The sequence below is a fragment of the Lissotriton vulgaris genome, chromosome 1_2 (genome assembly GCF_964263255.1).
Source record: "Lissotriton vulgaris chromosome 1_2, aLisVul1.2, whole genome shotgun sequence".
Lineage (NCBI taxonomy): Eukaryota > Metazoa > Chordata > Amphibia > Caudata > Salamandridae > Lissotriton > Lissotriton vulgaris.
This window is the reverse complement of record NC_141686.1, coordinates 149,914,605-149,940,741: the sequence shown is the minus strand read 5'-3', so window position 1 is coordinate 149,940,741 and position 26,137 is coordinate 149,914,605. Positions and strand designations below refer to the sequence as shown.

General features: G+C 49.5%; 1 protein-coding gene across 1 annotated transcript; it reads left to right on the top strand.

Annotated features, from left to right (window-relative positions):
* Positions 1 to 15,693: 15,693 nt before the first annotated feature.
* Positions 15,694 to 16,620, top strand: LOC147734719 (uncharacterized). The gene has a single exon (XM_086953616.1). The coding sequence runs from the start codon at positions 15,694 to 15,696 to the stop codon at positions 16,618 to 16,620; it is 927 nt and encodes a 308-aa protein (XP_086809742.1).
* Positions 16,621 to 26,137: the final 9,517 nt, after the last annotated feature.

The following is a 26,137-nucleotide window of genomic DNA, read 5'->3' as shown; positions in this document are numbered from 1 at the left end:
ATAGACCATGAAACCCTCTCCCTCTGCGCGACCCTGCCCTGAAAGGCAGCCCTTCTGCTTGACCCACGCAAACCCCCCCCCCATTCCCTCTTGAAGAGGCATCCTTCGCTTCAGCTGACATAGCCCTCCCCAGCTGCACCTGACTGTTCCGCTCTTTCATGAACGGGTCATAAGATCTCTCTCTGTGTGACTCTCTCCCTGTGTACACCCTGACTTCCCCCCCTCCCCTTCTCCCCCACACGGGCAAGTCATAAACCTTCTTCTTCTGCAAGACCCTGTCCTTGGGAGTCACGGCCGCGCCTGACCAGCACCTCCTTTCCTTTCATGAAAAACCCCTCTGTTAGTAAACCCTCCCTCCGCGACTGACTGTCCACACATGTCTGAGGTCATCGCCTAAGCCAGGAGATAATGTTTACTACTTATTGTATGGAGTCACTCCTCTTCAAAGGACCCACTATTGATCCTGGCCACCCCACCCCCTGGGCTACGATCAGGCGCACATCTCCTAATAATCAGCGGAACACTCAGCTGCGTCATTGCCCCTTCTCTTATCGGCAGTTCAAGGATCTCTATTGTAAACATATGTGGAGTAGGATTGACACGAGGATTATGGGGATGTCTTTTCTTTGTGTCACAATGTCCTGATTGTAATGCCAAGTGTTCTGTAAAGTATAAAAGACGGTATCTCAGCTCACTTTGTTAGAGCACCTCCCGATGACACCTTGTTTCGTGTCGGAAATGACAGGCTCACCTCATGAGTAATAAATCCTGTTCTTGTGATTCCTGCTCCCAGCGCCCGTCTCTTTATTTGGTAACTATTCAGAATGGCAACTAAGAGGCGCACAGCGCCAGCAGCCTGGGCATCGATGGTAATATGGGCTCACGTTTTACAGCGGATGGTGTTTTTGTGGACGATGGCGATGCCTCCTCCGGTTTGGTTGGCGCGGTCCCTACGGGTGATCTTGTAGCCATCCGGGATGGCTAAGGTGATGTCGGGGGCTGAGGAGGCGTTCATCCAGGTTTCCGTGAGTAAGGCGACGTCCGGCGCTGTTGTGTCGAGGAGGTTCCAGAGTTCGACGGCGTGCCTGTGGACGGAGCGGGTGTTGCGCAGGATGCACTTGAGGTGGTTGTTGCTTTTGCCTGTTCTGGCTGGTGCGGTGCAGGTCTGGAGGCAGGAGAATTTGCAGGCTTGGCAGGTGAAGGGTCAGTGGGTGCGTTTCGGGGTGGCTCAGTGGCAGGCGGGGGTCCGGCCAGTGTTGAGTGCGTGGAGGGTATCGGCGTCCTAGCTCCGTCGGGTTGGCTGGCAACGTCGGAGGCCAATGGTCCTGGCGCTGGGTGCGGTCCAGGTGCGGACGGGCGCAGACAGGCTTGCCTTAGGCGTGCCTTCGGGGCGTCAGCGGCGCGCCCGCTGTGCGGTTTCAGTGTGAGAGGGAGACAGAGGGAGGAGCAGCTGGGAGGCGGGAGTTGCCCTGCCAATGGAAAGCGAGGGGGCGGGGCCACGGGGGATGCGAGCGGCGGGAAAAGAGTGTCACAGAATGCAAGAGGGGGCGGGGGGAGAGACGGGCACAGCGGCACAACTAAACTAAAGAAATAACAGGGGCACAAGAGAAAATGAGGGGGAAGCCAAAAAACAGCCAAAAAAAACCAGACAACAGGGAGCAGTAAAAACCGAGCAACAGACGAGTCTGCAAGGCAGCAGACATCAGGAGCGGTAGCAGCGGTACACAGGGGGTCTGCGCGGTGGCAGAGGGAGCGACCTGCCTGGTCACAGGGTCAAGGGTCAAGGCAGCAATGCCTTACTTGCCTCAACAAAGGAGTGTTTGTTGGCCAAATTGCACGTAGTCTAAAATACAGTGGTGCTGCTTGTTTGCAATCTTCCTGCCGGTTCTGCATCCAAATCTCTGCTGAGCGCTCTATACTGACTGCCATTCTCAAAGTATTTCAATAAAAAAAGACTATTTTTAAAATCTGCTGCATTACATACAAACATTAATGGGAAGGGTCCTAGCTATTTAGCACAGAAACTCAAACGTTACTGTCCTGTTAGGGACTGGGGTTCTAAGGATAAAGCTCTACTAACTGTTCATGTGTTCCACTGTCTAGCTATTGGAACAGATCTTTCACCCATCTGGCTCTGTTCTACCAGAATTATCTGTCTTATCACAATCGTGTTTGTCCTGACTATGCTAATTCCAGAAAATTCTTAAGAAAGCTCTTTATTAATCTTGTGTTTACCTGTCTCAGACTTTCAGCGCCAAAATACCTCTTTCTGGGTAATTCATGTGCTATAGCAAGCTTTAATAGCATAACATTTCCCTGCTTCCTGCTGCTCCCTGACTCTGATGAACAAGAATTTATTTTATTTATTTATTTATCTAAACTTATATCGCGCAACAGCTACCCGCAGTGGGTTTCCCGGCGCAAGGGATAGACTCAAGAAGGAAAAACAGACCTATCAGACAGCACCATGGATCGGACTAGGGCAGCGAGAAGATCATTAAAAAAGTAGAGTTTTCAGTTTTTTTCTAAAAATAAAAAGATTGGTTTCGGTTTTCAGAGAGGTGGGTAACGCATTCCAGTATTTAGGACCTAGATGAGAAAAGGTCCGTCCCCCCATCCTAGCAAGCTTGAATCGTGGAACAACAAAGTCGCAGTTGGTAGAAGATCTAAGGGCCCGATGTAGGTAAACGCGATTTTCCGATTTCAAAATACCGAGGCGGGCCGAATCGGTATTCTGAAATCGGAAAACGAGATGTAGGAAAAAAATACCGAATGAATACCGATTCGGTCGGCATCGGTAATGAGATTCGGTACGTTCCGATTCTGCTCGGTCCGAATCGGAAATTACCGAATCGGCCAACAACGAATCGGAAATCACCGAATCGGCTACCACCGAATCGGATATTTCCGATTCGGCGAATACCGATTCGGTAAAAGCCGATTCGGTAAAAACCGAATCGGCAATCATAGACCCATGGCGAAAAAGCCCATAGGAATGCATTGAATGACCCGATTCGGCTTTTACCGAATCGGATAATACCGAATCGGATTTTACCGAATCGGATATTACCGATTCGGTAAAAGCCAATTCGGCAATAGGCGATTCAGCCAATGAGGTGGCTCCCCCTCCCCCACCCAAACAGGGAGTGGCAACCCTGGCAGGTGCAGCTAATTAAGAAGTTTCTAGAAGTTTCTGGAAAGCCTGCCTGAGCCCAACACACACAGTTAGCAGCAGTGGGAGAAGGAGGTTGCAAACTGAGCAGGAGAAAATGGCAGATCAGGCAGGAAGCCAGAAGTCCTCCCAAAAGAGGAAGCCCAAGTTCACCACCACCGAACTTCAGGTGCTGGTTGAGGAGGTGGTGAGGGTGCACCGCCAGCTCTTTGGCAAGCTGTCCCTCAACGTGCCAGACAGCACCAAGAGGAGATTGTGGGCCGACATCGCCCAGAAGGTCAATGCTGCTGGTGTCACCCCCAGGTCCATTGAGGAACTGAAGAAAAGGTTTTACGACCTCCGCAGCCTCACGAAGAGGAAGCTGGCTGACCTTCAAAGGCAGGCTGGACACACCGGATGAGGCAAGAACCCGGCGCCACCCCTCACCGAGCTGGAGGAAATTGTCACCAGCACCATCGAGAGGGAGAGCATCGTAGGGATCGGGACCCTGGACAGCACTGCGAGAGCCACAGCTACAGGTAAGAAGCATGCGCATCATGACACACCCTACCAGACACCTCCCCATTAGACACAATGCATAGGCAAACACCAGCACTGTACTGTCACCAACATACAAGAGACAAGCATCATGGTACATGTAGTCAGCAGAAGTTAGCCAAATATGTCAGTGCAGAATCACAAGACAGGAAACAGTGTGACACGGTGTAAGGAGATGCAAGGACATGTGGAATGCCATAATTGTACTGACTGTAATACATCGGCACTCAGTTTACAAATGCTTCTTTGTACCTAGGGGCACCATCAGGCGGCACCACTGTGACAGCAGAGGGAGCATCAACATCAAACACTGCAGTCGCAGGGCCGAGCACCAGCCAGGCTGGCCAGGAGGAGGAGGATGAGGATGAGGAAGGAGACACCCCAGGCCTTGAAATGGAGGGAGTCCTGGTGATTGATTTCCAGGCAGTGCACTCCCCAGTACTGTCCAGCACACCCCCCTTGCAATTTTCACCAGACAACTCCCCTACAAGGCAGACCATTCCGCCGACACCAGCTCCTGCCACAACCGTGGCCTTGCCACCCGTCCAACCTGTCCTGGGAGCAGGGGCTCCGGGACCGGCCAGCACCACACCACCACCAGTGGCACCCCAGCCCACTCAGCAGGCCGGAGGCAGCAGTGCCAGACGCCGTGCCACCACCACCACCACTGCTGCACCAGCACGGGAGGGCAGTGTGTTCCTGGGCCTGGAGGGCCAGATGGTTAAAATCCAGCGCCAACAGGCCAGATCCACCATGGCCTGCCAACGCCAGCTCCTGCAGCACAACATGCAGATGGGGGAGTTGGTGAAGGGTTTCCAGGCTGTTGTGGACAGCAACAAGGAGGTGGCAGCAGGGTTGGGCAGGCTGACCACTGCCATCACCCACTCATCTGCCAGGCAGGAGGAGCATGAGGTTGCGCGCAGGAGGGATGCCCGGGTGCTCAACCGGGCCATGGCCCGCCTTGCAGCGGCGACCGCACAGCTGTGCCATCGCAGCTCAAATCAAGAGTCTGTGCTCAGTCAGCATACGGCTGAACTCACCAGGGGGATGGCCAGGATCACCACGGCCATGGAGGCCATGTTAATATCAAACGCCGCCTCCAATCCTGCCCTGGACCTGGGTGATGCTGGAGACAGCAGCAGCCGCAGCAGCCCGGCCAGCGCTGCATCAGAGCCAAGGAGGAGCACCAGGCGATCCGCTGATGCTGCTGGGCATTCGGAGGGGGCCGAGGGACACCCCAGTGGGTCTGGAAAGTGGGCCAAAAAATAGCCTGGCAAGGGGGGATGAGCAAACCAGAACCCTGGACTTTATTTGAGTTTACAATCTCCATTTTTTGATGCACATCAGTGCTGTAACTGTGGTGCATCACTATTAAAAATTATTTTTTTCCAAGCAACATTTAGCTGTCTTTGCATCTGTACTCAGTCAGAAATAGTTCTCAGTGATCTCCTCACGTCTGTATCTGCCATCACTTGGCGTACACACCCCAGCTGGCTGTGTCAGTGGCACAGCTTCGTCGTCGTCATAGTCCTCGTAGTCAGACAACTCCACCTCAGTGCCCTTCTTGACCGCAAGGTTGTGTAACATTGCACATACAGCTATGATCTTGCAGCAGGTGATGGGGGTATACTGCCTTGCACCTCCACTCTTGTGCAGGCATCTGAATCTACTTTTCCAGATGCCAAAGGTCCGTTCAACAACATTCCTGGTGCGTATGTGGGCCCGGTTATACCTCCTTTGGCTGGGTGTGGAGGGGTTGAGGTAGGGGGTGAGTATGAATGAGCGGAGGGCATATGCACTGTCGCCTGGAAGAGAAAGGGGTCACATTAGACACATGCATACATGTATTACACCTACCTACTATGTGTTATGGGGGTCTGATGATGTGGCTCACCTAGGAGGTATCCTTCTCCAAAATCGCCAGCCATCAGCCGTGCATATATGCCGCTCTGTTGGAATATATAGGAGTCATGGGTACTTCCTGGAAATTTTGCTACCAGGTCTGTGATGGTGCACTTGGCATCGCAGATCACCTGCACGTTGATGGTGTGTGTAGATTTCCGATTGCGGTATATGTATTCGGTGTCCGCTGGTGGGCAAATCGGAATATGCGTGCCATCTATGCAACCGATGATTTGGGGAAATTGTGCCATCTGGTAGAAGTCAGCTTTGGTTTGTAGCAGTTCTGCGTGGGTTGCAGGGAATGAGATGTATTGGTCCATCCTGTCTATCATGGCGTCAAGGAATATGTGGAAGAACCTTGACAGGCAGCTCTGGCTCACCCCTCCTGCTGCTGCTACTCCACTTTGATAGCTGCCAGAAGCTACCAGGTGTAGGCTGCATAGCACCTGGACGTGCGCAGGGATGGCGTGTGCCCTTGGGGTGTGGTGGTCCAAGTATGGCTTAAGGTCCCTGATGAGCTCAAGTATGGTGTCAGAGTCCAGCCTGTATCTCTGTAGGATCTCTGCCTCAGTGAGCATGAACAGGGTTATCCTCTGTCTGTAGACCTGTTCATTTCTTAGCCATTCCCTCTGTCCTTCCTGCTGTAGCCGTAGCCGCCTCGCAATGACATAGAAAGCTGCCATCCTGCAAGTTGCAATGCATTTTGGGACTGTTTATATGGGTTGGAGTTGGTTACCACCTGATTGCAATCCATGGTAAATACTGAGTGAATTCTACCGATTTTGAGCCGATTTCGGTGTTTCTGTGCCTCCCTACATCTCCCCAACTGTCGGAATCGGGGAATTTCCCGATCGGAGATTCATTCGAATCGGCATGTTTTCCGATTCGGCTCATGTCCGAATCGGTATTTTTTCCGATTCGGTACATGGACCGAATCGGTGATTTTCCGATTCGGTGTCACTAACGATTCGGTTCTTGGACCGAATCAGTGATTTTCCGATTCGGTGTCACTAACGATTCGGTTCTTGGACCGAATCGGTGATTTTCCGATTCGGTGTCACTAACGATTCGGTTCTTGGACCGAATCGGTGATTTTCCGATTCGGTGTCACTAACGAATCGGTACAAGGACCGAATCGGTCTTTGTAACCGAATCGGTGTTTTTCCGATTCGTTACATATCCGATTTTCGGTATGTACGTATCGGATTCTTTCCCATTCGGTACTCATTCCGAATCGGTTTTCTATCCGATTCGTTCTGTTTTTGGTTCCCTACATCTCGATGGCTGTTTACCGATCGGTAAGGGCCAAAAATCGGTATTTTCGGCCAATACCGATCGGTAAAGCCCTACCTACATCGGGCCCATAGGGCCCGATGTAGGTAAACGCGATTTTCCGATTTCAAAATACCGAGGCGGGCCGAATCGGTATTCTGAAATCGGAAAACGAGATGTAGGAAAAAAATACCGAATGAATACCGATTCGGTCGGCATCGGTAATGAGATTCGGTACGTTCCGATTCTGCTCGGTCCGAATCGGAAATTACCGAATCGGCCAACAACGAATCGGAAATCACCGAATCGGCTACCACCGAATCGGATATTTCCGATTCGGCGAATACCGATTCGGTAAAAGCCGAATCGGTAAAAACCGATTCGGCAATCATAGACCCATGGCGAAAAAGCCCATAGGAATGCATTGAATGACCCGATTCGGCTTTTACCGAATCGGATAATACCGAATCGGATTTTACCGAATCGGATATTACCGATTCGGTAAAAGCCAATTCGGCAATAGGCGATTCAGCCAATGAGGTGGCTCCCCCTCCCCCACCCAAACAGGGAGTGGCAACCCTGGCAGGTGCAGCTAATTAAGAAGTTTCTAGAAGTTTCTGGAAAGCCTGCCTGAGCCCAACACACACAGTTAGCAGCAGTGGGAGAAGGAGGTTGCAAACTGAGCAGGAGAAAATGGCAGATCAGGCAGGAAGCCAGAAGTCCTCCCAAAAGAGGAAGCCCAAGTTCACCACCACCGAACTTCAGGTGCTGGTTGAGGAGGTGGTGAGGGTGCACCGCCAGCTCTTTGGCAAGCTGTCCCTCAACGTGCCAGACAGCACCAAGAGGAGATTGTGGGCCGACATCGCCCAGAAGGTCAATGCTGCTGGTGTCACCCCCAGGTCCATTGAGGAACTGAAGAAAAGGTTTTACGACCTCCGCAGCCTCACGAAGAGGAAGCTGGCTGACCTTCAAAGGCAGGCTGGACACACCGGAGGAGGCAAGAACCCGGCGCCACCCCTCACCGAGCTGGAGGAAATTGTCTCCAGCACCATCGAGAGGGAGAGCATCGTAGGGATCGGGACCCTGGACAGCACTGCGAGAGCCACAGCTACAGGTAAGAAGCATGCGCATCATGACACACCCTACCAGACACCTCCCCATTAGACACAATGCATAGGCAAACACCAGCACTGTACTGTCACCAACATACAAGAGACAAGCATCATGGTACATGTAGTCAGCAGAAGTTAGCCAAATATGTCAGTGCAGAATCACAAGACAGGAAACAGTGTGACACGGTGTAAGGAGATGCAAGGACATGTGGAATGCCATAATTGTACTGACTGTAATACATCGGCACTCAGTTTACAAATGCTTCTTTGTACCTAGGGGCACCATCAGGCGGCACCACTGTGACAGCAGAGGGAGCATCAACATCAAACACTGCAGTCGCAGGGCCGAGCACCAGCCAGGCTGGCCAGGAGGAGGAGGATGAGGATGAGGAAGGAGACACCCCAGGCCTTGAAATGGAGGGAGTCCTGGTGATTGATTTCCAGGCAGTGCACTCCCCAGTACTGTCCAGCACACCCCCCTTGCAATTTTCACCAGACAACTCCCCTACAAGGCAGACCATTCCGCCGACACCAGCTCCTGCCACAACCGTGGCCTTGCCACCCGTCCAACCTGTCCTGGGAGCAGGGGCTCCGGGACCGGCCAGCACCACAGCACCACCAGTGGCACCCCAGCCCACTCAGCAGGCCGGAGGCAGCAGTGCCAGACGCCGTGCCACCACCACCACCACTGCTGCACCAGCACGGGAGGGCAGTGTGTTCCTGGGCCTGGAGGGCCAGATGGTTAAAATCCAGCGCCAACAGGCCAGATCCACCATGGCCTGCCAACGCCAGCTCCTGCAGCACAACATACAGATGGGGGAGTTGGTGAAGGGTTTCCAGGCTGTTGTGGACAGCAACAAGGAGGTGGCAGCAGGGTTGGGCAGGCTGACCACTGCCATCACCCACTCATCTGCCAGGCAGGAGGAGCATGAGGTTGCGCGCAGGAGGGATGCCCGGGTGCTCAACCGGGCCATGGTCCGCCTTGCAGCGGCGACCGCACAGCTGTGCCATCGCAGCTCAAATCAAGAGTCTGTGCTCAGTCAGCATACGGCTGAACTCACCAGGGGGATGGCCAGGATCACCACGGCCATGGAGGCCATGTTAATATCAAACGCCGCCTCCAATCCTGCCCTGGACCTGGGTGATGCTGGAGACAGCAGCAGCCGCAGCAACCCGGCCAGCGCTGCATCAGAGCCAAGGAGGAGCACCAGGCGATCCGCTGATGCTGCTGGGCATTCGGAGGGGGCCGAGGGACACCCCAGTGGGTCTGGAAAGCGGGCCAAAAAATAGCCTGGCAAGGGGGGATGAGCAAACCAGAACCCTGGACTTTATTTGAGTTTACAATCTCCATTTTTTGATGCACATCAGTGCTGTAACTGTGGTGCATCACTATTAAAAATTATTTTTTTCCAAGCAACATTTAGCTGTCTTTGCATCTGTACTCAGTCAGAAATAGTTCTCAGTGATCTCCTCACGTCTGTATCTGCCATCACTTGGCGTACACACCCCAGCTGGCTGTGTCAGTGGCACAGCTTCGTCGTCGTCATAGTCCTCGTAGTCAGACAACTCCACCTCAGTGCCCTTCTTGACCGCAAGGTTGTGTAACATTGCACATACAGCTATGATCTTGCAGCAGGTGATGGGGGTATACTGCCTTGCACCTCCACTCTTGTGCAGGCATCTGAATCTACTTTTCCAGATGCCAAAGGTCCGTTCAACAACATTCCTGGTGCGTATGTGGGCCCGGTTATACCTCCTTTGGCTGGGTGTGGAGGGGTTGAGGTAGGGGGTGAGTATGAATGAGCGGAGGGCATATGCACTGTCGCCTGGAAGAGAAAGGGGTCACATTAGACACATGCATACATGTATTACACCTACCTACTATGTGTTATGGGGGTCTGATGATGTGGCTCACCTAGGAGGTATCCTTCTCCAAAATCGCCAGCCATCAGCCGTGCATATATGCCGCTCTGTTGGAATATATAGGAGTCATGGGTACTTCCTGGAAATTTTGCTACCAGGTCTGTGATGGTGCACTTGGCATTGCAGATCACCTGCACGTTGATGGTGTGTGTAGATTTCCGATTGCGGTATATGTATTCGGTGTCCGCTGGTGGGCAAATCGGAATATGCGTGCCATCTATGCAACCGATGATTTGGGGAAATTGTGCCATCTGGTAGAAGTCAGCTTTGGTTTGTAGCAGTTCTGCGTGGGTTGCAGGGAATGAGATGTATTGGTCCATCCTGTCTATCATGGCGTCAAGGAATATGTGAAAGAACCTTGACAGGCAGCTCTGGCTCACCCCTCCTGCTGCTGCTACTCCACTTTGATAGCTGCCAGACGCTACCAGGTGTAGGCTGCATAGCACCTGGACGTGCGCAGGGATGGCATGTGCCCTTGGGGTGTGGTGGTCCAAGTATGGCTTAAGGTCCCTGATGAGCTCAAGTATGGTGTCAGAGTCCAGCCTGTATCTCTGTAGGATCTCTGCCTCAGTGAGCATGAACAGGGTTATCCTCTGTCTGTAGACCTGTTCATTTCTTAGCCATTCCCTCTGTCCTTCCTGCTGTAGCCGTAGCCGCCTCGCAATGACATAGAAAGCTGCCATCCTGCAAGTTGCAATGCATTTTGGGACTGTTTATATGGGTTGGAGTTGGTTACCACCTGATTGCAATCCATGGTAAATACCGAGTGAATTCTACTGATTTTGAGCCGATTTCGGTGTTTCTGTGCCTCCCTACATCTCCCCAACTGTCGGAATCGGGGAATTTCCCGATCGGAGATTCATACGAATCGGCATGTTTTCCGATTCGGCTCATGTCCGAATCGGTATTTTTTCCGATTCGGTACATGGACCGAATCGGTGATTTTCCGATTCGGTGTCACTAACGATTCGGTTCTTGGACCGAATCGGTGATTTTCCGATTCGGTGTCACTAACGATTCGGTTCTTGGACCGAATCGGTGATTTTCCGATTCGGTGTCACTAACGATTCGGTTCTTGGACCGAATCGGTGATTTTCCGATTCGGTGTCACTAACGAATCGGTACAAGGACCGAATCGGTCTTTGTAACCGAATCGGTGGTTTTCCGATTCGTTACATATCCGATTCTCGGTATGTACGTATCGGATTCTTTCCCATTCGGTACTCATTCCGAATCGGTTTTCTATCCGATTCGTTCTGTTTTTGGTTCCCTACATCTCGATGGCTGTTTACCGATCGGTAAGGGCCAAAAATCGGTATTTTCGGCCAATACCGATCGGTAAAGCCCTACCTACATCGGGCCCTTGGTGTGCAACTAGGCTTGTAAGGTTGGACCAGACTTTGTAAATACTTTGGGGCCGAGCCCTGCTTGATTTTAAAAAGATAGCAAATGGCTTTGAATTTGATGCGGCTGGGGATCCTGAGCCAATGTAAGTCACGCAAAGCCTGAGTGGCCGATGATCTCCTCGGGATATTTCAAAGAAGTCGGGCTGCCGAGTTCTGGACGACCTGAAGTTTATTAACGGTAGCCACATCAGCGCCAAGATAGAGGACATTTCCGTAGTCCAGGTGAGATGTTACTAACGCCTGGACAACGGTTCTCCTGGTAGCAAGAGGCAGCATCCAGAGAATTTTCTGGAGCCATCGCAAGGTGGCAAAGCAGGTGGCGGCCACCTTTGTGGCCTGCTGTCTCATGGAGAGTTTGTCGTCTATTAAAAAGCCGAGGTTGCGGACCACAGAAGATGGCTGAGGGACGGGTCCCATCTCACTAGGCCAATGTTCAGGGCCCCATAGGTCTTTATGCTTCCCTAAGATAAGAATCTCGGTTTTGTCACCGTTTAGTTTGAGGAGATGCCTCTGCATCCACTCAGCTACACGTGACAATCCGATTTTCAGAGCCGATATATTGCTGCTCTCGCTGTTGGAAAGGGAAAAAACAATTTGGGTGTCATCGGCGTATGAAAAAATAGTCAGCCCAGCGTCCTCTGCAATGGACTCCAGGGGTCTCACATAGATGTTGAACAATAAAGGGCTGAGTATGGACCCCTGAGGAACGCCATATGCCGATGGACAAGTGGTAGATGTGGCTTTTGCAGAAAAGACTTGGAAAGTGCGCTCACTTAAAAAAGAGGCAATCCAGGCCAGAGCTGGACCATCCACTCCCAGGGATTGAAGAGAGTTCAAAAGTATGGAATGGGACACGGTATCGAATGCCGTGCTCAAATCCAAAAGGATCAGCGCAGATGTTTCCCCGCGGTCGATACCGTGCCTTAGACTCTCCGTCACCCCGAGGAGGGTGGTCTCTGTGGAATAGTGAGCACGAACGCCAGACTGGGATGGATGTAAAAATCCCGAAGATTCCACTAGATGGTAAAGTTGGGTGTTAATATGCCTTTCCAACACTTTGGAGAGTACAGGCAGCAAAGATATCAGTCTGAAATTGGCCAGATTGGACACATCAGCTCCAGCTTTTTTTAAAAGAGGGACGACCATTGCGTGCTTCCAATCCTGTAGCACATGGGATTCAGTTAGTGAGGCATTTAAAAGTCTCATAAGAACCCGTCGAGGTTCAAGATCCAAGGATTTAAGGATTTTGACAGGTACAGGGTCACGAGGTGAACCAGATCTTACAGTACTTAAGCAGGTGAAGAACGAGATGTCATCAAACAATTGCCAGTGCGTTACCTTCACCATAGGAGAGGGCTGTTCAATCTCCGCCGCCTGTCTCGAATGAGGTTCCTTAGCATTCAAGGGGACACTCATAGAGTCGTAGATGCGTTCGACCTTAGCGATGAAAAATTTCGCAACAGAGTTACACTGGGCCTCCTCTAAAGCTGGCGGTGTTGGGATGGTGTCAGCTCCTGTCAATTTTTTGACGACGGAGAAGAGAGTGCGAGGACAGTTCTGAGCTTGAGTGACTGTGTCCACAGTGTAGACAGCTCTCGTGATTTTACATTTGGAATGATATTCCTTTAGAGCTTCTTTATAAACAGTCTTCCGTGAGACTGAGTAAGAGTGCCTCCATTTCCGTTCTAAGGCCTTGCATTTGATACGCATGGCCTTCAGGTCGGTGGAAAACCATGGTGCCGGAAGGCAATGGGACCTGGGATGATTCGAGGAAAGCGGGAGGAGGGTATTTACAGCATTTGTAAGCCAGTGGGAGACAGTGGTGTTCAGCTCCACGATTGGAACCCCAAATTCCTCGGGACGGGTATTCAGGAGGTGTTGGTTAAACTTATTAATGTCAAGGTTACCCCAACGATGAATAGGTACACCCTTGTCAAAGCCACTGGACTCTATCTTCCATGCAAGGGATCTTCAAAGGCTTGCTGGCTTACCTACTGTTTACTGAAGTCTCAGGGACACAAAAGACTTCCTACAATTCTACTGGTGCTGCTGGACTCTGCCTTCTGTGAGTCCTACCCTTGTCTAAGGTGCCCTCTCCACGTTCTGAGCCTCAGAAGTTGGTTCTACAGCTGTTTTGATACAAAACCAATACGTTGTCACCTTTGCGCTAATTAGAACCGTCACCTCGCCCTTGGATGCTGGGACAGAAGCTGTTTACCGACAGTGGTTCTACAACTTGCGCAGCCCGACGAGGATGCTCTGTGAGGCTTGAAGCAGACACATTGCCTTCACTTCAGCGAAGCTCGATGATGAAGCAGTGACCCGACTGCATGGAAAAGATCGATGCATCAAGCCCTCAGCTTTGCTCCATCCACTTTACTTTCTCAGTGGGCTCTGCGTGGGTTCTGTAGCCTGCCTAACCTCCATCATGGTTGTCCTGAACTCTGTATTTGCAACAGCCACTCACTACCTCACTTTGGACAGCTAGTGACTTTGAAACACTCTCTTTGTATTTAATCTTTAAAAAATCATAGCTCAAATTCTACTGATTGGATTTTTTCAATTGTGTTTTATTTTGCTTAGATAAATATTCTCTATATTTCTAAACCTGCGTGGAATCTTTTTGAGGTGTATTCATTGTGTTACTGTGTGTGTGTGTGTGTTACACAAATACTTTACATATTGCATCTTTATATAATCCTGACTGCTCTGTGCGGGCTACCAGAGGGAGAGCACAGGTTATCTTTTAGGGTGTATCTACATTAACCTGACTAGAGTGGTTGTGTGCATACCTGGCTGCATACCTCAGCCAACCAAGAATCCCATTTCTAACACTCCTACAAAAAAGTCATGTAGAGCAAGCACCTATTTAGTTTATTGCCTAGATGTGGGTAAACATGTTGTCTTTGCTTTACCTTCAGTCAACAAGGACATTTTTAATTTTTAAAACAAATAAAAGAACTACCTCTAAAATAATTATACATCCAACAAATAGATTACCAGCTTGTAGGTGACAGACATGGACACAGAGTTAAGAGATTGGCAAGCAGCTCAATACTGGGAGTAGGCAGCTGGCAAGAAATGTGCCAAAGCACAACATCTCAAATTGTGACAGTAAGTTAACTGGCAGAGTTAGTGTCTATATTACACAGAACTAGGGGGCATATGCATCAAAAATCGGTGATACATGTCGGTAATAGCAAAAAATAAGGAATCGCTATTAAGGAGATGCAAACCGCGATGCATCAATGTAATCGGTAAAAATTACCGATTCGGTAAAAATCGCTATTAAATAGCGAAAGTACGTCAGCGAGACTAGCAAATACCGAGTTAGCAAATACCGAATCGGTATTAGTGAATCCAGTATTTGCGAATTCGGTAATAGCGAAAACAGGAAAAATACGCGACGCATCGGAAGCAGGCCAATGACATCACAACCAGGAAGTAGGACAGCGCATGCTCCATTCAGTGATCAGAGTAGCACAGAGGAGGAGGCAGAGCACAGGAGCTGTGGACCCAGACTGAACCAGCAGCAACCAGGACTAGGCAAAAAGGACAAGATGGAGAAGGAGGCCCCCCAGCAGGGAAAGGACACACACCGAAAGAGAAAACGCAAGTTCTCTGATAAGGAACTGGAAATCCTAATAGAGTGTGTGACCAGCAACAACGACCGACTATTTGGGACGTTGTCGCTGAAGGTGCCTGTAGCCGAAAAACGAAAGATGTGGCTGCGCATCAAGGACAAGGTAAATGCCTGCGGAGTCACCCACCGCAGCATTGACGACTTAAAAAAATGCTGGTATGACCTGCGTCAGAGGGCCAAGGAGAGGATTACGCAGAGGGTCAAGGATGCTGCTGGCACAGGAGGGGGCACATCCAATGTGACGCCTAACACAGCCCTGGAGGACCTAGTGGAGTCCACCATAGAACCGGAAGCTGTTGTGGGGGTCACACGTCTGGACACCTCTGGGTCTGCGGAAGGAGGACAAGGTAAGATGCATGGCAGCGTAACAATGCAGCGTGTAGTAAGTCCCTGCCCAATCCCCCATGCCAGACCCAGTGCACATGTAGCGGTGCCCAAAACACATACCCTCACCACTGTGTTGCACCATGGGAGTTGTAGTCAATACATGAATGGGTGCACGCCAGAATCCAGAGGTGAATACAGCTGCAAAGGGCCAAATGTCTGTCCGCAAAAGTTATTTATTGTGAGATGCCAAAGCTATTTTTACATACAATACCATGATAATAACTATGCACTGTTTCACACACAGATGCATCCCCCATCGATTCTGATGACAGTGGCCACCTCGTCATTTCAGAGACACCAGTGTTGACCGATGCGGAGTGCTCACAGGGACCTGAAGCCATGTCCTCCCCTTCACCACCACGGCGGACAACACCTCCACCATCCCTGCGGTCCAAGACACCACCACCACCACCGCCATCCTCGCGGTCCAAGACACCACCACCACCACCGCCATCCTCACGGTCCAAGACACCACCACCACCACCACCACCAGTGCGGGCCACTCCGCAGAGCCGCGGAGCAGATGTTTCCTCCCTGCCCGTGATGGAGTTGGATCAGAGTTCAGCACCCCAAAATGTCCCACGCCAGGCTGTCGTCACTCCAACCAGCCAAACTGCAGCACAACAGCGTATCAGGCAGAGGGCTGTGCCCCCGGGTCGGGCAGCTGCAAGACCAGTCGATCTGTCCGAAGGGTACGGAGTTGTGGAGACCCGGATGCTGCGTGTCCAGCGCCTGCAGGGGAGACACATGGGTGCCATGAAACTCTCCATGACCAAACTTTGCAACAAACTAGGGAACATGGCTGACGCTGTGCGTGAGCACACCACTGCCGTAGCTGCCGGCAACAATGAAATCAAGCTTTGCATGCAGGAACTAACACGTGCCGTAGTCGCAGGCCAACAAAGTGAGCGCCGGCGTCACAGGCAGATCATGCTGGCAGTGAATTCAACTAACAAGGCCATCAATAAGCTGTTCCGCAGGTCCGTGTCCCTGCAAGTGGACCTAGGGCATTATTGTGGGGATGTGGCAAAGGCCCTTGAGAGGGTGACCACTGCAGTGGAGCAACTGCAGCCTGGGTCAGCCAGTGTCAGCAGTCTGGGAGCGGAAGAGGGGAGTGAGGCAGCCTCCAGTGTCAGCAGCGTCTCCCTGCCGGAGACCAGCGGGAGGAGGCGCAGTGGGCGCAATGCAACTGCCACAGACACCCATCGTGGAGAAGCGGAGGAGTCACAGGACAAGAGACTGGGGGTACGCGGCAAACGCAAGTGAACATGTGGCAAAGTCACACTGTCCTTGGTGACGTAACCATGGCCAGACTAAAGTGCCACACGCATCACCCTTTCTGAGAAGGGACAATTTAAGTTAGACTTCAACTGCAGCAGCAGCATGTTTGTGTTACGTATATCTGCACCAGTCAGGTGTCCATGCCCATTAAACCCTTGCAAATCTGATCCTGTTGTCAAGGCACTCTCTTACCTGTCTCAGAAATGATGCAGTGTGATGTATGTCCGCCTCCGTTGCCCTTCAGCTGTGTTGGGCACATGCGCCTGTCGGTGTTGGGGGGGGGGTTGCTGTGCACGTAGTTCATCCTCTCCGTCCACCTCTATGGGTATCCCCCTGCGTGTGGCGATGTTGTGCAGGATGGCACAGACAGCAATTATCTGGCAGCAGGTCACTGGGTCGTACTGCAAGGCACCTCCAGTCTTGTGCAGTATTCGGAAGCGACTCTTGAGGATGCCGGATGTACGCTCAACCACATTCCGTGTGCTGATGTGTGCTCTGTTGTAGCGCTGCTCTTGCGGTGTAGCTGGGTTGAGGTAGGGAGTGAGTAGATATTCACGCAATGCGTATGCGCTGTCACCTGCAGGATGGGGAGAGAATGGTCATCGTCATGAATGCAAATATACATGTGGGCATGGAGTGGATGGAGAGTACGATGATGCATCAATATGTACCTAGAAGGTGACCCTCTCCAAATTCACTGTTGATCAGGCGCCTGTGAAGGCCACAGTGACGGAATATATAAGCGTTGTGTGTGCTCCCGGGGAATTGGGCTACAAGGTCCATAATGATGTACTTGGCATTGCACACCACCTGCACATTAATAGAATGATATGACTTCCGGTTGCGGAATATGTATTCGGTGGCTGATGGAGGACAGATGGGTACATGCGTGCAGTCAACACACCCTATGACATGGGGGAATTGTGCCACCTGGTAGAATTCCCGTTTGGTGTGGGTCAGCTGCTGGGGGGTTGTGGGGAAGGTGATGTGGCGATTTATTAATGTCAGCATGGCCTCTAGGAACCAGTGGAAGAAGCGTTATAAAGCGCTTTGCGACACGCCTCCAGTCTCAGCTATTACCCCCTGGAAGCTTCCAGACGCAAGCAGGTGCAGGCAGCATAGGACCTGGACATGGGCTGGTATGGCGTTGGTCCTACGGGTCTCGTGCTGCAGTAATGGTTCAAGGTCTGCTATTAGGCGCATAATCATGGCACGGTTGAGTCTGTACTTATCGTACACCTGTTCCTCGGTATGCCCCAGCAAAGAGATGCGCACCCTGAAGATCCTGTCCTGGATCATCCTCCTGCACTGGGCCTGGGCGTTGATCCTCCTCCTCCTAGCAAGCACGTAGAGGGCAGCCATTTTGGATGACATGTGGGGTTTCCGAGGGCATTTGTGAAGGGTTACTGATTGTCAGCACCTGCTGATGGGGTGTATTTTTTTTTCCTATCCTTCAGTTTACTTTACCTCCTGATTGTGATTCCCCTTATTTTGCTCATGCTAAATAGCGATTTTTGAGTATTTCGGTATTAGCGACTTTTCATGCATTCCATTGCGATTCGTTAATAGCGATTCGGTATTTCCGAGGTCAGCTTTGGGGTTCGGTATTTCTGATTGTCTGTTTTGCGATTCGGTAATTTACCGCTGGGTTTTTTTTGCGATTCTTTATTTTTTACCGATTTTGGGTTGATGCATAGCATTTTCTGATTTTGCGTTCGGTATCGGCCTGTTTTACCGATTCGGTGTTTTACCCGGAGGTATTTTCGTTGATGCATCTGCCAGTAGGTCTTTAGCAGCTCAATTCTTAAGTGCTGACAATCTACAATGAAAATAGGACTAAGTGAGGGAAAATTATTGATGTGGATTTGCCTAGTGTGGCGTCATGATTATCCAGACCAGTAGCCCCATACATGAGTAGAGCAGCAGATTTCAAAAGGCATTGTTATCCGCCTGGTATCTCCAACTCAGCTGATGGGGGCCTACCACCAAGTGAGTGCATGATAGTTTTCTGTACCAGGTTTGAGGGGCCTGGACCTTACGGGATATGTTGAGTCAGTGTTCTGGACAACCCTATCTGCTGCTGAGGTCTGGTAGCCACTGCGACATCTGAGACCAGTTCAAGTCACATTTTCAGAGCTCACATTTCACTTCCAAGAAGGTCTCTTGGTGCTACTGACAAAAATCTATGTTTATGATATCAATCCTAAGGACTAGAATCTACGTTCATGGGAGCATGCACTGATCCCTACAGTGGATGCATTGGTCTGCTGAACCACAAGTTCTAGGTAGCTCATCAACTTTTATTATCTTGAATGTTCATTGGTTAAAAGACTCTGAGTGGATACAAGGAAATCATCAAATATTTTATGAGCGTTTGAACCCCAATGACACCATTTGAAATATAAAGGGCTATTGGCAGACAAACAATGATATCGGAATCTGGCCATGGTATTCCAGGCTTGAATGAAATGGCTAATTTCAACAGGGCTAGAGGATGCAAAGAAAGCATCAAAAGTTTTATTAACTTCTGAACCATGACACCATGGTAAATACAACAATAGTTTTGGCTGACACAAAGAAGGAGAATAGAATCTGTACATGGGATTCCATGCTTGAATGCCACGCTTGGCTGAAAATGCCTGTTTCAAATGAGCAAGATGATGCATTCTGCGGGACACAGAGAAAGATGAAAATGCCTCTCAGGATTGTTTTCCTGCCTGCAACGCAGGCACTCTTACACCATGGTACAAGGGTGCCTACATTGGTGCTAGGTTGCCGAAAAGGCACCAGTGCAGAAGAAAAGGCAGGAATAGGCCTTATTGCCTTAAATATGGTGCATTCCTGCTCTTTCTCTGTCACACAGTGCTGAACTGTGTGACCTTTTCAGAAATAGGGCTCCGGGTCTTTAATGTGCCCCTTATACACATTCAAAGGTGTCAAACAGAAAATGCTGTAAAAAAAATTAGGCAATGCACTGAATTAATAGTCTCACAGGGTTATTGCCAAACATTTTGATAAAAAATAATTTGTTTTACATGATCAGAGAAAGTTACTTGCCCAAGTTCACATTGTGAGTTTGGGAGAATGGTCTAGTTCAATGTGTTAAGCACATCAGGGACGTGCAGTCTGCAGATAGCAGGTTTGATTCCCAATATGGGGCATCGTAAAGCATTACTAAAAGAAGCCCAATTTGATTTGAGGGATAATACCTGTCAATGCACTCGGAGATAATATACTTGGTGGTGGGATTCGTCCCAAACCACTCTGCTTGCCTCAACAAAGTACACACAACTGTAAGTACCGGAAGAAAAAAAGACACTGTGCAAGCTCGGAGCTGAATAGAGGCAGAAAGTGGGGAGACTGGATGTAGTCAACCATGCAAGCACATGGAGTCCAACATAGGTTCAGGCAACGGAGACTCCATCACTGATGTTCATGACAACCACTCACAAGGCAAATGACTTGCATTGAAATTGAATGTGATCTGCGTGTTACATGCACATTAACCTTCTGTGCCACTTTATGATGAGCCAAAACTGTGATCAAGCAAAACACAGATTTCTCCAGCAAGAAAATGAACCACCCAAGGTATTGTGCCATTAATATTATCTCCTGAAAATTACTGGGCACTCTGAAAGCTTCTCTTGTCTCATTTAAACTATGTACTTAGTCCTCCCATCCCTCCTTGACCAGCGTATTATTATATTATACAGACCTCCACAATATATAACAAGGCAGGAAGCCCACTTTATCCACTAGCTGACTTGCACTTTCAGTGATGACATTCTGTGCAATCACATGTACACAACCACCTTGTTGGACCTGGCATCCTTGGCGTTTCTTTCCCCTTCATGGTTTGCCTTCAGACCTCTTGCTTTTGCTGACTTTGGTTTTGCCAGCCTCAGGACTTGCTCGTGCTCTCTTTAAAACATGCTAGATTGGTTTATACCCAATTGGCATATTTAATTTACACGTAGGTCCCTTGTAAAGAGGCACTTCCTGTGCCCAAGGTTTGTAAATTAAATGCTACTAGTGGGTCTCTAGCAGTGATTGTGCCACCAACTTAAGTACTTAAGTAGCACTTTAAACATGTCACAGGCCTGCTACTGCAGCTTTGGTGTGCTATTTTAAACTGCCATGTCAACCTGGCAAAATCATTTTTTTGCCAGACCCAAACCTTCCTTTTTAAAATATATGTCACCTCTAGAGTTGGCTGTGGGAAGCCTAAAGGACAGTATGAATTTTATTTAAAAAGTTGGACATGTACGTTTAAGTTCTGGGCTGTAAAAAAGAAATGCCCTCTACAGAAATGGGGCTTGGAATAGGTGCAAAATCGGCCCTGTACCAAAATCGCCCGAAAACCGGCCCTGGTAAAGGGCTTGGCACCCCCCACCCCCGAGTGGGGAGAGGGGTGAGAGGACCGGCGGAGCACTTTGCCAGGGCCGGTTTTGGTTCCCAGTCCGGCCCTGCTACAATACAGCTCGAACAATAATGAAAGTTAATTTTCAAGACTTAAACCGGGTCAACCACAAAACATGCAACAACAGAAAGTGTGATGCAGAGACCCTCTACAACAACCCGCTTCTATATTCCGAAATACCGTAACTGTTTCAATTGCAAATTACCAGTCATCATGCATGTATTTCATCAACAAGCATTTGCAATGTAAGAGGTCTCGCCTTTGGAACCTTATCAGGATTTAGTAATGCAGCATATTATACAGTCCAGGAGCTTTCAGGGTGCTAAGTTGCTTATAAGCAAGTGGTGTTCTGTGATCTTGGGCACTTAAAATACAAGCAGTATTCTCGGAGGGGTAGTGAGGGTGGGGTGAAGGATTAAAGAGAGTCGGCACAGGGCAAGCAGGCTGCCACCAGCTGGAAACAAGACGTAGTGGTGAAAATGAAAGCAGTGTCTTGTGATTTTGGGCAAATCACTTACAGCCTGATTCATGATCGGGCCGTTTTGCGAGGCTCAAATAGCGAATCATAAGGAATCGCTATTTGAGACTCGCAAAACGGTAATCATGTAGGAATCGCAATATTAATTGCGATTCCCACTGATTCCTTATTTGCGAGTAGCAAATTGCTAATCGCAAATAAGGAATAACTCCCCATGCATTCCTATGGGCCAAAAGGCCCATAGGAATGCATGGGGAGTATTCCTTATTTGCGATTAGCAATTTGCTACTCGCAAATAAGATAGCGATTTAAAGGGTGCCAGGGGTGTCCAAAGGACACCCTGTAGCACCCCTTAAATGCAAATTGAAACAGGTGTTGCGCACACACATGTCCAAAGGACATGTGTGTGTGCAACATGCAACTTAGAAAAATGCTTTTAAAAGCATTTTTCTAAGTTTGTGCTATTTACCGAGAGGTCTGACCTCTCGGTAAATAGCGGCCCAAAATTGCATTTTCGCAATTTTCAAATGCTTCATGAATTGCATTTAAGGAATCTCAAATAGAGATTCCTTAAATGTAATTCCTCGCAATTTAGCGATTTAGCAATTACCGATTTTTGCATTTGGGATGCTGAATCCCAAATGCAAAAATCGCACTCGCAAAGGGCCGGATTCTCAGAATCCGGCCCTTTGCGAGCCGATTTAGCCTTCATGAATCAGGCTGTTAAAGTTTAAGCCTGTGATCGCGCAGGGGTGGTGGGTGCGGGGTGTCAGGGGTAAGGAGAGACGGCACAGGGCAAACAGGAAACAAGATGTGATGGGGAAAATGTAAGTGGTGAGGGGTTGGGGAGAGACGGCCCTCAATGTGAATGGTATTGCATTTGAGCTTATAAATGACTCTATCTGGCAACGTTTTAAAGCAAGCGTTTGCACATGTGAAGAGCAGTTGTTAAAAAGGAAAAAAAAGTCCCTAGCCAGAAATAAAAAAAGCGGAAGCAGACAAGTCCTGCTGCAGTACTCCAGAGCCCACAAAGTGCATACAACAGATCATCCTGTAGCGTAAGCCTGAAGGCTCAACCTCAAGATCTTTTCACTGCCTGATAGCCGCACTTTCATGTGGAAGGTGATGTGTTCTTATGTAAAACGTGTGCTTCGTTATTTGCAAGTGCCTCTGGTGCCTTTCAAAAGGCCTGTACTTAATGTTTGCGACAGGAACCTTAATTCTTGTCGCAGCCACACTCCACAGAGTACAGGCCTAAGAGAGACACAAGGGCAGTAGTACTGAGAATTCAGAGGTAAAGCTGGATTCCATTTGTCTCTGTGTCAGAGATGGGCATGGGAGATTGGACAGGCCTTGCAGTGTCCACCTTCTACCCAGTCGATTAGTTAAATGTTTCCTTGTAAAATTATTTGATTATTAGACAGAAACCTAACAATCACATAAATTCTTACAAAAGACCTTTTCTAGCATATATTGCTTATCTCACGGTGCCATGCATAGTGTTTGAAAGTCCCTGTGCCACACTCTTGCATTTAATCTACAAGCTGCTCGAGCAGCCATTGATGCTTTTATTTCTGTAGCATAGCAAGGATGCAGTGGGACTTGGTGAAAGCAAGGAAAATGACCCCTGTGGCTGCTGTTGGGGCCGTAATTATCAGGGAATTACTTAATCCCCTGCCAATGAGTCATTGTTAGATATCACAGAGATGTTAAGTACTTTTGTTGGCACTGTAAGATTTGCCAACCCCGACAAGTCAGAACATCTTACCTCTTCTGTAAGACATGAGGGTGCTTGTAAAATGTATAATACCATTTGGGTTGAGGTCAACATCCTCGGTGTTCCAAAGGCTTATGAGACAGACTCAGGTTCAGGGATGTCAAGGCTGTGCTTTATTTTCAAGATGATGAGTTGGATCTAACCGACCTTGATGCTAGGTTGTTGTGAGTATTGAACATTTTGAAAAGACGTTGGTTGACCCTGGGTTCTGCTAACTGTAAATTCAATAAAGATGGTGTGGATTATTTGGGTCACCACATTGCCCAAAGAGGAGGCCCTGCATCTATGCATAAAGAGCAACTTAGATTATTCTTGGGAATAATCAACTTGTATTCAAACTTTGTTCCATATTTTGCTGATGTAACTTTTCCTCCAGGGTGAGCCGTATGACTGGAACTATGAGTGGCAGTTATCTTTTAAAACAGAGTATGCAGATATCATGCACGCCAATCCGATCAAGCCTCTTGATACTAGAGACCGTAGTAGCATAATCACTGATGCTAGCTCATCTAGTTTGGGTGCTGTTTTACTGTAATAGAGAAGTGATGACAGCGAAGACTAGGTGGCTTTTGCCTCTATGGCACTTAGTGACGCAGACGTTTCCTATTCCATCCTTCAAAAGGAAGCTTTGACGTTACAGTGGGATGTGCACTATTTTAATAACATTTGTTTGGGGTGTGCTTTTTATAATCTGAACGGATCACAAGCCTTTGGTGAGTCTTTTTTTTACAAGTAAACTGCTGAGAAGGGCACACTACAAATTGCTAAATCGGAGTTTCGTTTGCAAGATAATGGCTGAGAGATCGGGGATGTGTTCCTGGAAAGATGTGTGATCTCATGATGTGTGAGTGATGCAAGAGTGCGGAACAAGGAAAGGGTAGCACTTGTACCGGATAAACAATATACAATGGCTTATGCAGAATGGTAAGAGTGTTATGAATGATGAGGGTGTGTGTGGCAGTTGTTCTCAATGCAGGTATTACATTCAAAAATGTCTTAGAGATTATGTGCTGCAATAATCATAAGTCAAGTCATAAGTCAAGTCATAACATTTATATAGCGCACTACATACCCAGAGGGTTTCAAGGCGCTTAGGAAGGGGAGGAGGATTATTTGTCAAATATCCACGTTTTAAGCTGCTTTCTGAACGCTAGGTGATTCTGGGTGAGGCGAAGGTAAGCTGGGAGTGAGTTCCATGTTTTGGCAGCCAGGTATGAGAAGGATCTGCCTCCCATGGAGGTCTTGTTGATGCGAGGTACAGTGGCGAAGGCTTGGCTGGAAGAGCGAAGTTGGCGGGAGGGGGTATAAAAGGACAGTCGAGAGTTGAGGCACTCTGGTCCGATGTCGTAGAGTGATTTGTGTGCGTGGGTAAGCAGTCGGAAAGTAATCCTCTTATTGACGGGTAGCCAGTGGAGGTCTTTAAGGTGGCCAGAGATGTGTTCGTTGCGTGGGATGTCTAATATGAGCCTGGCTGAGGCGTTTTGGATTCGTTGTAGTTTCTTCTGGAGTTTTGCGGTAGTACCTGCGTAGAGGGTGTTTCCGTAGTCCAGTCGGCTCGTGACCAGAGCGTGGGTGACTGTTTTCCTTGTTTCGGAGGGGATCCAGCGAAATGTTTTTCTGAGCATGCGAAGAATGTTAAAGCAGGAAGAGGATACGGCGCTGACTTGTCTGTTCATTGAGAGTGAAGAATCCAGGATGACGCCCAGGTTCCGTGCGTGGTCTGTCGGGATGGGTGCTTTTCCGAGGGCTTCCGGCCACCAAGAGTCGTCCCATGCAGAGGGGGATTTACCTAAGATGAGGACTTCTGTTTTGTCTGAGTTCAGTTTCAGACGGCTTTGTTTCATCCATTCGGCGACTTCTTTCATTCCCTCGTGTAGGTTAGTTTTGGCGGTGCTGGGGTCCTTGGTGAGAGATAGGATCAGTTGAGTGTCATCCGCGTAAGAGATGATGTTGAGGTTGTGTTGGCGGGCGATGGCCGCGAGGGGGCTCATGTATACGTTGAAGAGGGTGGGACTGAGTGAGGATCCTTGTGGTACGCCGCAGATGATTTCAGAGGCCTCGGACTTGAATGGTGGGAGGCGGACTCTCGGGGTTCTTCCGGTGAGGAACGAGGTGATCCATTCCAGTGCCTTTCCTTGGATTCCGATGTTTCTGAGGCGTTGTAAAAGGGTGCTGTGGCAGACTGTGTCGAAGGCTGCAGAGAGGTCGAGGAGGATGAGGGCGACTGTGTCTCCGTTGTCCAGTAGAGTTCGAATGTCGTCTGTTGCTGCGATGAGGGCGGTCTCAGTGCTGTGTTTTGCTCGGAAGCCAGATTGCGAGGGGTCGAGTGATTTGTTGGCTTCGAGGAAGGTGGCGAGCTGGTTGTTGACAGCTTTTTCGATGACTTTGGCCGGGAATGGAAGAAGCGAGATGGGGCGGTAGTTTTTGAGTTCGGTGGGGTCTGCTGTTGGTTTTTTCAGAAGGGCGGTAAGTTCAGCGTGTTTCCAGTCTTCTGGGAAGGTAGCGGAGTTGAAGGAGCAGTTGATGACGTCTCGAAGGTGCGGAGCTATGACGGAGTCTGCTTTGTTGAAGATGTGGTGAGGGCATGGGTCTGTGGGGGATCCAGAGTGGATGGAATTCATCAGGCGGATGGTGTCCTCAGTGGAGATTGGGTTCCAGGCGTTAAGGGTGTTAACGGGGGGAAGATGGTCAGCTGATGGTAGGGTGGGTTGGCTTCCGGGTTGGTTGTCAAAGCTGTTGTGGATGTCAGCAATCTTGTTGTGGAAAAAAGAGGCTAGGGAATCGCAGAGGGTTTGAGAGGGGGTGATGTCGTTGGAGTTGGCCGAGG

Excerpts from the sequence above, each read along its gene's own strand:
- LOC147734719 (XM_086953616.1), top strand. The coding sequence starts at position 15,694 with ATGTCCTCCCCTTCACCACCACGGCGGACAACACCTCCACCATCCCTG.